Source organism: Trichomycterus rosablanca, chromosome 8 (assembly GCF_030014385.1).
Source record: "Trichomycterus rosablanca isolate fTriRos1 chromosome 8, fTriRos1.hap1, whole genome shotgun sequence".
NCBI classification, from domain to species: Eukaryota; Metazoa; Chordata; class Actinopteri; order Siluriformes; family Trichomycteridae; genus Trichomycterus; species Trichomycterus rosablanca.
Window position 1 is genome coordinate 4076814 of NC_085995.1, and position 16707 is coordinate 4093520.

The following is a 16707-nucleotide window of genomic DNA, read 5'->3' on the forward strand; positions in this document are numbered from 1 at the left end:
CTTGTCTAAACAACTGAAGTATCTAACATTGCAGAGTCACCTGTTTTAATTCCAAATGTTTTATTTTACCACAAATAATATGCATCCACTATATGAAATTGCAATCTGATAACAGTGGTAGCTCAGTGGTTAAGGTTCTGGACTGGTAATCATATGGTTGCCGGTTCAAACCCCACCCTTGCCTTGAATTGTATTCAGCCATAATTGTAAGACAACTTGGGATAAAAAAGTCAAATGCTGTTAAATGTAATACTGCAATGCTGCAAATGTAATACTATAAACATTATTGTGGGCCAGTGGTAGTGCAGTTAAGGTACTGGATTAGTAATTCGAAGGTTGCTGGTTCAAGCCCCACTGCCACCAAGTTGCCACTGTTGGGCCCCTGAGCAACAGTGGCACCTTGGCAAACTTAACCCTCAGTTGCTCAAATGGGTTACCAGTCTGGGAAAACCCAATCACTGCCAATTCTTCTATTGCTCTTCTGTTGTTGCTGGTAACACTCATACGCTGGCCAAGGGCGCCTGTTCCAACACGGGTCTCACATAGAGCCGTACCACACACAAGCCACAAACTCAAATAGCTTACCACTGGTGCAGGACACAGTTATACAGCAGTAATGAAGCTTGTTGACTGTCCTCCCTCAGGCACAGCCAGTTGTGACTGTTTGTTCCCTTTTTTCCAGGTTAACACCACCATTTGAAATTCGATCTCACAAGCTCAAGATCTTGGCAATGGTGGGCTTCTATATTAGACTGCTGTGCTACTAAACACCCAGTGTTTTGAGGTTTTGAAATAGAATGTCCAATAAGTTCATGGTCAGGTGTCCACATACACTGTATGGTCAAAAGTATTGGACACCCCATTTATTTTTTTAATTCGTGTGTTTTAGCCACATCATTTGCTAACAGGTGTAATAAATCAATAATATAAAATAAATGTCATGTTTCCAACTTTGCAGCAACAGTTTAGGGAAGGTCGGTACCTGTTTGAGCATGACTGTGCCTCTGTGCACAAATCAAGCTCTATAAAGACATGAAGAAAATTGTAGTAGACATCAGCCCCAATTAACAGATTTGAAATGAGCTGGAACATCAATTAAGGCTTTCTTGACCAACACCAGTGCCCAGCAACACAAATGCTGTTTTGACTGAATGGGCACAAATTCCAACATATATATTTGCCAGAAAACAAAGTCGTGTGAGAAGCATTCTAACAAGAGTGGGTGTTGTTATAGCTGATCACATACGTTTTTGGAATGGATTGTTTAACAAGCTCATGGTCAGGTGTCCAAATTTCATAGTAAGAACATCATAGCAACTGTGAAACATGGTGGAAGTATGATGATGTAGAGCTGCTTTGTTGCATCAAAACCTCAAAGGAAATTCTTGAGAAGAAGGTCATCTTTACATAATCTAAAACTGAGGTGTAATTGTGTTACAGCAAAAAAAACAATCCAGTCGGTTGGAAAAACCAGAATGAACGTTTCGGAGTGGTTCAGCTACTGTTAGCACAACTGCCAGCATCTACGACTAGATTCTCTCTAAAATCCCACCAGTGCTCACCTTCACCTCAGGATCTATTCATGATTTAATGCTGTGAGAAAAAAATAAAAGAAATCCTGCACTGCTAATTTTGTACACTGTTACCACATAAGTTTCCTTTTAAGCTAAAAGCATGACCAGCATTCTGGAAATGGGGTTTATTGAATATCACTTCCTGTTTTAGAGATTAGAAAGTAAAAGAGTGAAATTGTGTGGAAGATTTCTTCGTTTCTCTGTCTCTGTGTGAGCTCGTGCTCAGGACAGTATTTCAGCTTTATTTTACACTGCAGGAACTCAAATTATCACAAAATCCTTCATATTCTGGTAAGTGAGGGACTTTTTGTTTGTCATTATTTTTAGATTTTGAATTTTTGTAAATAAAAATTGAGCTATTTAACTGAATTAAGCCAGTGTTATGGGGTGGAGGATACAATTTAATACTTTTTTTAACCTCTTTCATACTGACAAACCTACACTAACCAAAACATTACTTTATTAATTTTATGATACTTTATTTTTATTAAACTACACTGTAAAACATTTGGGTGGCTCAGTGGGTAGCACTGTTACCTCACAGCAAGAAGGTCCTGGGTTCGATCCCCAGGCGAGGCGGTCCGTGTCCTTTCTGTGCGGAGTTTGCATGTTCTTCCCAGTCAAAAAACATGCAGTCAGGTTAATTGGAGAAACTGAATTGCCCTATAGGTAAATGGGTGTGTGTGTGTGTGTCTGCCCTGCTATGCTATGGACTGGCGCCCTGTTCAGGGTGTTACTGTGTGCCTTGCGCCCATTGAAAAGCTGGGATAGGCTCCAGCACCCCCCGCGACCCAAATTGGATAAGCCGTTAAGATAGTAAGTGCCTGAGAGTGAGTGTAAAACATTTTGTCTGTATTTTATTTATAATAATGTAATAAAGATATAAGATGGTATTTATATTATTCTACAATGCCTAATATAAGTAAAAAACTAAAAAAAAATTAAATTCCAAACTCTGAAAAATGTCAGCAAGTAACTCACAAGTAAACAAAATAAACTCACAAGTAAACAAATATAAAATGTTTATTTAATTAAAACAATTAAAGTGAATAATGATTTCACATCTAAAACCTAAATGGTTTAGATGTTAAAATTAAATCATTTATTTATTCATTTTTTTTAAAAAACTGCTTTGTCCTGGTTGGGGTCTTTGTGGGTACACACCTTTAAATGTATAATATATATATACATTTACATTTAAGCATTTGCAGATAATTAAGACAATTGAGGCTGAATACAATTAATTAAAGACTTTGTTTACGCCATCTATAAGTAGTGGTGAGTAGAGGTTTTAGAGGGGCTTTAAACAACCTTCTGATCAGCAGTCCAATAACTCAGTGCAATGAGCTAAACCATTTAAGTCTCTGAGGGTAGTGTGATTAATGTATGTTATACACTGAGCTATTAGCACCCTGATGTTTCAGGTCAGGTTCATTAGTTTGTACCCACAGATTTATTTGGTGTACTTGTTATTGTGGTACAGTGTATGTGTTGTTTGTAAATGTTTCAGGCTGAAGATGCTGGCCGAAAGCTTCATCCACATGTTGAACTACAGAGAGGAGAACATACGCCCACCGGTGTCCAAGCCATTCACAACCACTCCTGATGGACGACATGGGTCCTTACCCTCACAGGTGGAAGGTGAGTATAAAAGCCACGTTTAGATTGGGATTGAGGCCAGGGCTCTGTGTAGGCCAATTAGTGCATTTTTACATGATAATTTGTGAGCAGTGAATGTGGCTAGAATGCCTATACCTAACGATTAGGAATGGTGTCCACATACTTTTGGCCATGTATATATGGACACATATGTGTTCCCACCAAAAAGGAAGATTTCCAAAATCATTTAGCATTTGCCTGCCATACTAGAAAATATACCTGGATACAAAATCTCAGATTTGACATTGAGAACATTTTAAATTCTTATACATTTTTATTGCAGGTGTACCAGAATCCATCAAACCCATGGCTTCAGTTCTACCAGAGTCAAGGGTTTCTCGCTCCATGACATTTCCTAACCACATGCCATATATAAGCCTGAATAGGACTGAGAAGCCAGTCTCAGATGTTTCCTCCTCAAAACTGGACCTGAGGAGCATCACAGATAACCAGCCCACTCCAGAACCTCACACATCAGACCTGGATCACTCTGGTCCTCAGTATCTCCGGGTGTTCTCAGCACATCGGCCCCAGCAGGTCCATTTCCCAGACGACGGCTACCTGGTCATGGACAGCAGCATCACACTCAATGGAGAACCAGCAACCAACTCGATGCTTAACTTCTACCTGGACCAGAAGCTGCAGGAGGTTTACAGTCAGTACCTGCAGGAGAGGCTGGCGTGTCCCGAGTCTTCTCTCGGTCCAAGTCTGCTACCTCAGTTCCACCAAGCCAGCCTGAATTCGATCAGCCGACTGCGGAGCACAGATTCAAGTCTGGAACCGGAGACCAGACGAAGTCAGAGGAGCATCAGTCAACGTTTCAGCTCACACTTCAGTTCCCCGGTGCTGCGAATTTCTAATCCAGAGCTGAATATAAAGCCGCAGAACAATGACTGACTGTGAGAGGTTCCATTACATACTGAAACACCACAATGCACAACAACAAGTAACTTGTTGTGGAACTACATTTCTAGCAGAAGAAGTTTTTCATATTAAACATTAATATTTTAGCAATAGTTGTTTAGTGTTTTTTTGGTTCTTTGTTTTTTCAGTTGTAGAATAGCAACAAAACACACAAGCATATCTGCAGTGGTGAATCAGCAGTTAAAGTACAGGACTAGAAACTGGACGGTTACTGGTTCAAACCTCACATCTGCCAGGTTGCCACTGTTGGGCCCTTGAGCAAGGCCCCTAACCCTAATTAGCTTGCAGTGTGTACAGTCTCAATTGTAAGGCGCTTTGGATAAAGGCGTCTACTAAATGCTGAAAATGTAAATATGTGTTGTTTAAAGTAACACACTGGCTGTGACGTTATATACACATTATTTACGATATTATCGTCTCTTTTGTTCTCTGAATAAACAACATCTCTCTGGATTCTGGAGCCTATCCCAGTTTTTCAATGGGTGCAAGGCACACAGTAACACCCTGGACGGGGTGCCAGTCCATTGCAGGGCAGACACACACACACACATTCACCTATAGTGCAATTCAGTGTCTCCAGTTAACTTGACTGCATGTTTTCGACTGTGGGAGGAAACCGGAGCTCCCGGAGGAAACCCACACAGACACGGGGAGAACATGCAAACTCCACACAGAAAGGACTGGACCGCCCTGCCTGGGGATCGAACCCAGGATCTGCTTGCTGTGAGGCGACAGTGCTACCCACTGAGCCACTGTGCCGCCTTCTCTCTGGATTAAATGACCTAAATATAATCAGTGATTGAAAATATTTTCTGTTATTTCTATAACAGATGAAGTCACAAGATCTATTCCACTTCTTCAAAACTGGAAAACCAAAATATGTTGCACAGATGGTGGTTATTCTGTAGAGGAAGTGTGAATAAAATGAGCAAACACTTAACAAACATCCAAAATTCCTCCTCTTGCATCATGCACTTGTTAATTCTAACACTGAGTCCACAGATGCTTTTATCCAAAGAGACTTACAATTGTGACTGAATCCTGTACAAGCAATTGAAGGGCCTTGATCGGGGGCCTAGTAGTGGCAACTTGACTTGACTGTGGTGGGGCTGAACAAGTTATCTTCTGGTCTAGCCTATCAGAATCAGAATCTTTATTTCGCCAAGTACCAGGTGTACAAGGAATTTCTCTTGGTGCAGGTGTCAACATATAAACATCTAATTAAATAATAGAAAGGTACACTATATATAAACATAGAATGAAACAACATAGCAGCGACGTGAAACAGATCAGCATCAGACAAGGTGTCTGATAAAGATGTACAGTACAGTAGAGAATTGAAAAGTTATACTATATGTAAACAAAGAATAAACGACACAGCAGCAATAACAACAGTATAGCATCTGATAAAGTGTGCAATACAGATGTATAGTACAGTACACTGCCAGACTAAGTATAAAAAATTGTGCAGTAGATGTTCCTAAGTAAAGCGAGGGAATGTGGGAATAGTCCTTGTGGGAATAGTCCTTGTTAAGTATGGTGATGGCCTGCGGAAAGAAGCTGTGGAGGTGACGGTTGGTCCGAGTCATTAAGGCCCTCACTCTCGGTCTCCACTGGGTTGTAAACCGCTGGAAAAACGAGTGACCAGGGTGTGAAGAGTCTGCCATGATCTTGCCTGCCCTCTTTTATGACCTTAAACATTGAGCTACCTTTGCTCCAGTTTAAATTATTAAGAACTCAGAACATTATAGATCTGCATGGATGCTTGTTTTTACGTTGAATTGTTATTCATCTTTGCAAACTAAACATTGTTTCTAAATTCTTAAACTGAAAGGCTTGTGATAATTTGCTCACTGGTGAATCGCAGACATCTCAGGGTTGGCATCTTAAAAACAATCTCCCTTAACTCTGGGCTGCCTGGTAATGCCCTCCAAAATACCTAAACACTCTGGCATTGACGTGTGGAGCTCTGACCATAGTGAGCCCAATGAGGGCTAACATATTGTGGCACCAGCGAGTAGGAAGGATAGCGTCAGGGCCGCAAGTGAACTGCCTTTGGCAGATCATTCAGTGGTTTAGGAACAGACACCCATTCATACACACATACAATCATACAACAGACAAACATATAAGCTACTTACCCAGCCCTCACCGCAGCCACCCCACTCCCAACACCAGGATACACGGCTACGGTGAGCCTAGACACCACTGCCGCAAGGCTTTCTGGGTAAAGCCCGTGCCAGGCCCCCAGTGGCGACGCTACAATATATATCCATCATGTGCATTTTGAATGGCATTTCTCAACTCCAAACTGCCCACAGTTGGGCCATAGTGGACCACTGGGACGTGTTTGCTGTTGTTACGTTTAGTTTGTCTGTAAGTGATGACACGGTTGCTTGTAGGTGCACAAACTATCCACTAGAGGGAAGTAAAGTCCTTCACCCTTACATACACTCATCCCAAAATATACAAATCTCTTTGAATTTTATTAATATATGAAGGATTGTGTTTTATTATAGCTGCAGTCAAGACTAGCTTGAATAACAGAGAACAAGTGAAGTTCGAGTCCTCAAGGGGGAGAGGGCTGAGTCAAAACCAATATCACATGAGGTTGAGAGATTGAAAATAAAGGTGAGGTTAAAAGTTTATATGCATCTGTAAGGATCATATATACCAGGAAACAGACAGATAAGGAATTTCAGTTACTTCTACAACTTTGTGTATGTGTGTGTTTGTGTGTGGAGGTGATGTTTTCAGTTCATAGTGGAGCTTCCTAAAAAATGACAGCATGTGACTAGGTCAAAATTATACAGACAGCACATTTACTATTTGGTTATACACCCATACACTCTTTTTACCTTGATCAACAAGCTTCTTACACATATGCGATTAAATCTGTGACCATCATTCACACTTCTGGCATGCACAGACTTGACCTTTCAGTACAGAACACTAATTGGCCAAAATTATTTGGACACCTGATCATTAGCTTGTTGAACATCCCATTTCAAAAACAAATGGTATTAAAATAGAGTGACCACTATGTGATCTTTTTAGCTATAACAATAGCCACTTTTCTGAAGAGGATTCTCACCAGACTTTGGAGTATGTTTGTGGGAATTTGTGTCTATTCAGAAAAAAAATAATTTGTATAGCTGGACACTGATGTTATGACAATGAGTGTTAGCCTGGCCCCTAAACTGGCTGTTTTTAACCCCCGACTTAAAACACATTTTTACTCTCCGACATTTGACTCAGTATGAGAGCTGTGTACTGTTTGTGTAAACTGTTTTCTGTGTTTTATTCTCTGTTTTATAGGTTGTTACTGAGATGATTGTAAAGCACTTTGGTGAACAGCTGTTGTTGTTAAATGTGCTCTATAAATAAATTTGACATGGACATCGTTAGCATTATTGTGGCTGAAACACATGAATTTAAAAATAAGAACGAGCACCCCAGTACTTTTGTCCATATAGTGTATTTTCAATAGGGTTATATTTTAAAAGCTTTAATTTAGCCTGATTGTGTTTTGGGTCAATGTCTTGCTAGGACTCCCAGTTGTGTTTAAGATTCAATAATGCACCAGTTAATACACCAGTTCCAGTAGCAGACAAACTGAGCCTGAGCAAGATACCTCCAGCACTGTGCTTGACTCTTAATCTTTTAGGCTTTTAATTTTTCCTTTTCTAAACTTCTTGCGGATCATTTAGACCAAAAACTCAGTTTGACCACAACACTCCTTCAGATGTGTTTGCTTTGTTTATGTGATTAGCAGTAAACTTTACTCAGTCTTTGGAGCTGTTTTTGCAAGCTTCAAGTCCATGTTGATGTAAAGCTTGACTGACTGGTCTATTTTAATTAGACTTTTTCCTTCTGTGCTCCTTTTTATGGAACTGAATTGACTGAAAATACCCCCAAATCAGTCTCTGATACTTTGTTTAGGCAGTTGTAGCCTAGAGGTTAAGGTACTGGACTAGATCAGAAGGACGCTGGTTCTTTGCTGCTGTTGGGCCCCTGAGCAAGGCTCTTAACCCTCAGTGCTTAGACTGTACAGTATATTATCCCAGTACTGTAAGTTGCTTTGGATAAAGGTGTCTGCTAAATGCCAAAAATGTAAATGTTTACTGACTGTGGCGGACCAATATTTTGGTGGTTCCTGGATTTTATTTGGCAATTTGGACAGAATTAATGCATAAGGAGTTTATAAAAGTTCATAAAATCATTGTCACAACAAAAAGGAAAAAAGAATGGCATCCTTTATAAGTGGAAACATGGACTAGCATCATATACAGTATGTCTACATTTAAAAAAGTTAATAAAATCAAGTCACAAAAAAAGAAACTGAATGATAGGTTTAAATGGGGTGTGAACACATGCTGTACTTACATAAAAGCGCAATATGCACTGCGCCTCTTACCTTTTTACATCTAGCACTCATTAACTTTATGTCTATATTAGATTTCATGTGTAGGAATTTAAATAAAAGTATCTGCTAAATGCCATAAAATAAATATGAACAGTTCACTCAACCCTGTTAAAGTTACCCAGACCAGTGTGTTCACAGAGGCCATATAAAGTACCTAAAAACAGCCGTGTGTCCCCCTCTCTTCTCCCTCCAGTGCCCAGAGTTACTCTCATGTGAAACACACTCCGACCTGCTTCTGCTACCCTTTCCCTCCTCAGTAATTCTGGCTGGTTGAAGCATGAAGATCAGCGTGGCTGCTCTGATCGGGGGTCTGCTGGGGGTCACTGGGGTTCTCTGCTTTTTGTTGGCATTTGCTACAGATTACTGGTTACTAGTGAGTGAAAACTGTGGGGGTCTGGAGAAGCCGACGACCACAGAGTACAACGTTACACAAGAACAGATCAACAGTACAGAGGTAACACACACACACACACACACACACTTAATAACTAAGAGAAAGTTACTTCAACGTTTGAGAGAGTTCTTTCTTAATAGACATTTAAGCTGTCCAAAAAGTATTTGCCCCCTCATATATATATATATATATATATATATATATATATATATATATATATATATATATATATATATATATATTGTATATAGTTTTTGTTTTGGTAACAGTGCTGTGTTGTTTTGTTTGGGAGAAGCTGCAATTCCTTTACTTATTTACTTTTACACTACTTATTTATTGCATAAATACAATGTAAACTGATTTTTGTCTGATTTTTTGTGAATAAACATTGAACATTGGTTTGCTGATTTAAAGCAGTTACTTAACCACATCTAAATATATATTACTAATGTTTGTCTTTTTGACTTAAAGATATATGTGTGATATTTATACAAAGATTACTTTTCAGTTTGTTGGATGTTAATCAGTAAAACACTGCTGATCTGCTTTAAGCTAATAATCATCCATCAAGCATTTCTGTAAGAATTGAAGTAGCAGTATGAAGAAGCAGCAAATTTATACTAGAATCTCATACGAAGTGTTGCATGAAATATTGTTTAAACTTCCTAAAATAATCTACAATAATTAAGTTCATGACCCATGTAGCTGCTCTAAAATAATTTCGCAGGATTTAAAGCTAAATCCTTGAACCCATCTGAAATTAATGTAACAATTAATGTACCACATTACTTACTCCTGCCCTCCCACTCACCAACACTTCTTAACATAATCAATTGTACAAATCCATTAAAGAACTGGACACTTGGTAAAATGCTAATAAAACACAAAGTATTGATTTGCAAATTTGCTAAATTGTATTGAAACTGCACGTAGAGGGAATATTCTGGAATATACTGGAACAATTTGTATCCTCAGTTCTTACATGAATACAGAATGATGTTAAAGGAAATGTGATGTAAGACACCAGGAAACACACCCTGTACCAACTTTTTGGGATTATTATATATATTTTTAAATAAATTCACATCAAAAAACATTTAAAAATCATTGCTATCTATTATATGAATACAGTGGTACCTTGCAACTCAATGTCCCCTAAACTCAGAATCTTTGAAACTCATCGCCCTTCGTATGTACACTTAAACTCAACGTGTTCATTTTTTTTGTCTTATTTATTTAATGTTAAATTAACAATAAATAGTCACTTTGTTCAGCGCTCGGCTTGAACCGTGCAGTAATACAACATCAAAGTGTGCATATGAGACAAATCTGCATTTGTGTGGAATAACCATCATGTTCACTCTGAAAGCTCCACATGTATCTGTGTTTATCTGGATTTTTCCCCTGTTTCACTTTTAAACTTGTGTTACAGCTCGAGGTTCTGAGAAATTGTGAGAATCAGCTTTTTATTTTGGTGTTTTTATATTATATTTGTGTTATTTTCAGTGTAGCAGTGTCAAAAACAACCTCATTATTTTACATTAGACTAAAATATATGCAGTCCCATGAAACCATGGACGCATTAACAGGTTTCCCAAACATCCTTATGGGAAAAAGTACCTTGAAACTCAACGCCACTCCCAAAACGAATTGATGTTGAGTTCCAAGGTACCACTGTATTTACTACTGTGGGCGGCATGGTGGCTTAGTGGGTAGCACTGTCGCCTCACAGCAAGAAGGTCCTGGGTTCGATCCCCAGGTGGGGCGGTCCGGGTCCTTTCTGTGCGGAGTTTGCATGTTCTCCCTGTGCCCACATGGGTTTCCTCCGGGTGCTCCGATTTCCTCCCACAGTCCAAAAACATGCAGCCAGGCTAATTGGAAACACTGAATTGTCCTATACAGTAGTGTTAAAAAAAATAGCAGTGATTTTAAAAAAGTGAATAAAGCACAAAATCATTATAATAACTTTTATTTCCATAAATGCAAATGCACTGAAAATACTACACTTTCAATTCTAAATCAAAACATTAACAAAATTTTGCCAGTTTGTGTTCATCCTTTACAGAAAGTTAAGAAAAATGAATATTAGGCTGTTCAAAAAAATAGCAGTGCCAGCATTTTTCATTAAAAACTAAAAAAAATTTATCTATAACATGAAAAAATGTTTGAGGTTTTACTTTACTTTAAATTACTGAACTAATATTTAGTGTCATTACAATTGTTTCTGAGATCTGTGTTGCATGGAGTCGACCAACTTCTGGCACCTCTGAACAGGTATTCCAGTCCAGCATGATTAGACTACATTCCACAGTTCTTCTGCAATTTTGGGTTTTACCTCAAAAAAACGTGCTTCAGATTTCAGCCCACCAGTTCTCTATGGGATTGAGGTCAGGGGATTGGGCTGGTCACTCTATTACCTCAGTCTTGTTTGTCTGTAACCAAGATGTTTTGGGTCATTGTCATGTTGAAACACCTATTTTAAGGACATTTCTTCTTCGACATAGGGCAACATGATCTCCTCAAGTATTCTGATATATTTAAAATGATCCATGATCCCTCGTATGTGATAAATAGGTGTAACACCATGATATGAGAAACATCCCATATCATCATTTTGTACCACCATGCTTTACTGTCTTCACAGTGAACTTTGGCTTGAATTCAGTGCTCGATGGTCGTCTGACATACTGTCTACAGCCACTAGACCCAAAAAGAACAATTTTGCTTTCACCAGTCCACAAAATGTTGAGCCGTTTCTCTTTGGACCAGTCAATGTGTTCTTGGCAAATGTTAACCCATTCAGGACTTGTCTTTTTCTTAACAACGGGACTTTGCAAGGAGTTCCTGCTGGTAAATTGGCTTCACTTAATCATCTTCTGTACTCACGGGTAACTTCAGATGTTCCTAATTCTTTCTGGAGGTGATCATTGGCTGAGTATTTGCCATTTTGGCTATTCTTCGATCCATTTGAACAGTAGTTCCACGCTTCCTTCTGCGTCTTTCAGGTTTTGGTTGTCACTTCAAGGCATTTGAGATCATTTTAGCTGAGCAGCCAATAATTTGCTGCACTTCTCTGTATGTTTTTCCCTCTACTATCAACTTTTTAATCAAAGTATGCTGTTCATCAGAACAATGTCTGGAACAACCCATTTTACCCAGTATTTCAGAAGGAAACGCGCTATGACCAAGCTGTGCAACATTTGCCACCCTCCTAAATTAAATAAGGGCCAAATTTGACACACGTTCTTCTGCAGAATGAATGACTTCACCAATTGAACTCCTCACTGCTATTATTATGAACAACCCCCTTTCAATCAATGCTTCAATTACTCAGAATGAACGGCATGCATGTCCTAATTGTTGGGTTTGTTTTGTTTTCATTACTCTACTACACTTTCAAGTAAATTATTTGCTATGTAGAAATAGCATTTCTACTAAAAACAGTGATTTATCAGGTTAATGGTGTTGGACTGCTATTTTTTTGAACACCACTGTAGATATCTAGCTGCTAGATGCACAAACCAGAGCATTGTAGTGCCGGTCCCAAGCCTGGATAAAATAGGGAGGGTTGTGTCAGGAAGGGCATCCGGCATAAAAATTGTGCCAAATTAATGCGGATCACGATCCGCCGAGAGCCGACCCCGCAACTGAATGGGACAAAGACCGAGAAAGAAGAAGAAGACTGTATTTCCTGTGCTCCTTTTTATGGAACTGGATTTACTTGAATACTTCCAAATCAGTCTCTGATACTCCCAAGTCACTTTAACTGCTAGGGCAACTTGTTTGTTTACATACCACCATCTTTTTATCATGAATATTTCTCTGCATCACATGTAGACTGACGTTGTTGGAAAGCTTAGACCCTCAGTTTCTAATTTCTGTTATTAAACCTCTGGTTTTATAGTAAATTAATACATGAGTGGAACAAATTTGGGGTTTTTAAGGTTGTTGTGTTTTATTTTAAATAACCTTAAAATGACTTTGACACTCGACCGATGAATTATTAATGAATATAGTGAATATAAATTAAAATATCAGATTGTGGCTGCTTTTGAAGTAAACTACTTTAGCAAGCATCACTACAAATCCTAAATTCTGTTTTGGTGAAATTTAAATATGTGCTGTTTTTAATTTTTATTTATTTGACATGTATGAATTGTTAATTGCCTTTAACTAAAGAAGTTACATGCCCTTATTATTTTTTAATCTTGTGGTCCTAAATTCAGCATCAGTGATTTTAGTGCCAACCCTAATAAATCGCCATACATTCCTATCCCTAAGTACCTTTCTACCTTATGTGGTCAGCACACCAATTCTATACGTCAGTCATGAAGTCATGCCATTTCTGCAAATCTTTCCTCTCTTAAAACTAGAAGAAATAATAAAAAAGCACATGTTGCTCCTGCTCCATCAATCATATATATGACAGCATCGTGGAATAATCACATATTCATGCTTCAGAAACCACAAATTCTCACCAGGTTTTGCTGGCAGAGACCAGAGCACACCAACGCACTGCACCTCTCCAAAACGCACCAATTTATTCACAACCATCGGCTTACATCAAACGGCCTGAGAAACGCTCTCACCGTGGACCACGACTCAAATCATTCCAACCGGTCACATGGGCTCCTCCGCAGGGTTCATCCAGAGTCAACATGAAGAAAAGTACACACACCAAAAAATGGATTTTTAACATTTCCATCATCTCATGCACTGGATTCATGTGGATCAAATAGAAAGATGTAAAATGATTATTTATAAGTGTGGCCCTGGTTCTAATGCAGCACTTTTCTTTCTCTCTCCAGGTTTCAGTCGTCGATGTGGCCAAATCAAACATTTCGTTTTACACTCTGCATCATGAGGGATTTTTTTGGCACTGTTTGTTTCACGTTGACCCCTCACAGCATGAACTATGGGCTGTTCTGTTCAGTGAGTAGTACCCAAAACCATCAGAATTTATTGTAAAGGATTTTTAAGCCTAATTTCTCATTCTGCTTATCAAACTGTCTTATTTTAATGATGAAAAAGTGATATTTTACTAACATTAAATTATTATTTCATTTGTAGTTTGTATTGGTTTTGTATGCTGTTCCTGTTTAATCTCAGTTTATTCATACAACCATCTTTGTACCTCGACTCACAGCAAACCAGCCGGAGTTAAAACAGTGTACTCATGGATATCTCTTCCCACTTCCTGTTGTGACCGGACCTGTTCCCTACCCTCTTTACGATACTACTGCAGGTGAGAAATTTTCTTCAGCAATTACTTACTGTTGTTAAGTCTGAAATATGTGGCTTTGTAACTGTTTAAACAAAAAAAATGATTGTAAATGGACATATACTGTATGTTACAAAAGTTTATATACACATATCAGTGATGTATGTCATTGTTTATATATCTTATATATATGTTTGTTTATTAGGATTTTAACGTCATGTTTTACACTTTGGTTACATTCATGACAGGAACGGTAGTTACTCGTTACACAAGATTCATCAGTTCACAAGGTTATATCAAACACAGTCATGGACAATTTTGTATCTCCAATTCATCTCACTTGCATGTCTTTGAACTGTGGGAAGAAACCAGAGTACCCGGAGGAAACCCACACGGACACGGGGAGAACATGCAAACTCCACACAGAAAGGACCAGGACCGCCCCACCTGGGGATTGAACCCAGGACTTTCTTGCTGTGAGGCGACAGTGCTACCCACTTAGCCACCGTGCTGCCCTTTATATATGTGTCCATATTCTTAAGTGACATTTTTATATCTTATAGTACAAGATGCTTGATGATCACTACATTATGTTAATGAACAATATTATTCATACAGTATGTGTATGTATATCTATGTATATCTTTGTGTTTGTTTGTGTGTATTTAGTGTTTCGGGGATACTGGACCATAATTATAATCCTGGGTATTGCAGCAGGATGGATAGGTGGATTCCTGTTGGTGTGTGCTGTTCCCTTTATTAGCCACAAACTGTATCGAGTGGGGGGAGCCTTTCTCATCACTTCAGGTACAAAGTGCATATAGAAATATGAAAAAATGCTGCATTTATTGTAACATTATGCCTCTAGATCAGGGGTTTAACACACTGCAACCCTACAGTGCGGTACATTCATTCATTCATATAATCATTCAATCATTAATCCATTGTCTGTTTTACCACCGATTTATCCTGGTCAGGGTTGTGGGGGGTAGTTGTGTATCCAGATATTCTGATCTATAAGAAAGTTCTACAAGATTAATTACATAAAACAAGATTTATTTTAAATTTACATTTACATTTACATTTCATTTTATCCAAAGCGACTTACACAATGAGCGGAACACGATGAGCAATTGAGGGTTAAGGGCCTTGCTCAGGGACCCAACAGTGGCAAAATAAATATGATGACATTAATTCTAGGAAAATAATAACATCAGATAACCAGTACTAAACCATTTAGCTGGGTATTTACATATTACTGGTACTTTAGTATATGTCTAAAACAATATAAAATAATAAAACATTGCTTTGTTTGTTTGTTTTTGTCTCCAGCGTGTCTTTTCCTGGTTCTGGTGTCTCTATTTGTTCTGTGGTACGAGTTGGTGGATGTAAGACAATATATTCTACAGGAGAGAGGACACTTCTGCCCTGATGCTGAGCTAGAAGTGCATTATGGCTGGTCCTTCATGGTGGCAGCAGCTGGAATCCCACTGGTCCTTGTTTCTGGTCTCCTTTTCTTCCTTGTAGGAAAAACCCTGCAGGAACACACAACATAAAAGCCTGAAAATAAAGATCCCATGAGAACAAAGAACATGGTGTGCAGATCTGATGAAGAGTGATTTAAGCTTGAGTATGTATTTATACTTTCAGGTTATATAATTATATATTATATAATATATATATATATATATAATATTATATAATGTGCCTTGTGTTTGGTTTTGGACTTGGTTGTGTGATTACTTGGGTTTGATTCTGTGGTTTTGAATTTGGTTCAGGTTGCGACTTTGTGATTTTGGACTTGATCCTGGAGTTTTAGATCTGGTTCAGTGATCTTGTATATATAATTTCAGATTTGCTTTTGTATTCTCTGGTTTGATCTTGTGGTCCAGTTTGGTATCGTAATTTTGCAGGCTTGTACATCTCTCAGCGCGTGTAGCATGAAGCTGATAAAGCGTATAATCAGTTCTGGTTTGTCGGTGCAATGCATGGGGTCATTTGGCACAGCAGGTGTGTGTATGAGCTGATCTGTCCCCTGTATACTCCTCCTTTTACTCTGTTCCAAACTAACGCTCATGCATAGAAACCTTAATATAGAAAGGGAACCTCCCAACCCCCTACACACCCTGATACAGAAAGACAGCTGCACATGAATAAAGCTCAAGTTAGCACTGGGAGGAATTACTGAAGCCACATTAGATTCAGATTTAGTTTTTACTCTCGTCTATAATTAGTTTATTTTTTAAGAATGAAAGTACACTACATGACAACAGTCAAACCCATTGGCAAAAGTCAGGCTGAAGTCATTTGAAATGAAGATACTGATATCAGAACAAGGAAACAATGTGGGTAGCATTAATACTTGAATATATGACTATATGTCAGAAACATGACCACATGTACTGAACTCATGGTGTAAAATATAACATTTGTACTTGTGCTTGTGGTTTTGTGGCTTGTTTCAGAAAAACTGACAATATCTAGTCTTTAACTTCTCATCTTCTAAGCC

At 38.5% G+C, this 16707-nt stretch overlaps 2 protein-coding genes across 2 annotated transcripts; both read left to right on the top strand.

The window, feature by feature from the left end:
- The first annotated feature begins 1797 nt into the window (after positions 1 to 1797).
- Positions 1798 to 4205, top strand: LOC134318790 (uncharacterized). The gene is made up of 3 exons (XM_062999718.1): positions 1798 to 1865; positions 3085 to 3215; positions 3517 to 4205. Exons 2-3 carry the CDS (start codon positions 3092 to 3094, stop codon positions 4128 to 4130), a joined length of 738 nt encoding a protein of 245 aa, XP_062855788.1. The 5' UTR covers positions 1798 to 1865; positions 3085 to 3091; the 3' UTR covers positions 4131 to 4205.
- Positions 4206 to 6663: 2458 nt separating this feature from the next.
- On the top strand, positions 6664 to 15777 carry LOC134318791 (transmembrane protein 182-like). The gene is made up of 6 exons (XM_062999719.1): positions 6664 to 6788; positions 8841 to 9037; positions 13786 to 13909; positions 14124 to 14222; positions 14868 to 15005; positions 15531 to 15777. The coding sequence occupies exons 2-6, from the start codon at positions 8861 to 8863 to the stop codon at positions 15752 to 15754; spliced, it is 762 nt and encodes a 253-aa protein (XP_062855789.1). The 5' UTR covers positions 6664 to 6788; positions 8841 to 8860; the 3' UTR covers positions 15755 to 15777.
- The last annotated feature ends 930 nt before the right edge of the window (positions 15778 to 16707 follow it).

Bases quoted from the DNA above. Each gene is read 5' to 3' on its own strand.
- LOC134318790 (XM_062999718.1), top strand. From the start codon at position 3,092: ATGCTGGCCGAAAGCTTCATCCACATGTTGAACTACAGAGAGGAGAAC. The intron at 3,216-3,516 runs GTGAGTATAAAA...TTTTTATTGCAG, and splicing joins CTTACCCTCACAGGTGGAAG to GTGTACCAGAATCCATCAAA.
- LOC134318791 (XM_062999719.1), top strand. From the start codon at position 8,861: ATGAAGATCAGCGTGGCTGCTCTGATCGGGGGTCTGCTGGGGGTCACT. The intron at 13,910-14,123 runs GTGAGTAGTACC...CTCGACTCACAG, and splicing joins ACTATGGGCTGTTCTGTTCA to CAAACCAGCCGGAGTTAAAA. The intron at 14,223-14,867 runs GTGAGAAATTTT...GTGTGTATTTAG, and splicing joins TCTTTACGATACTACTGCAG to TGTTTCGGGGATACTGGACC.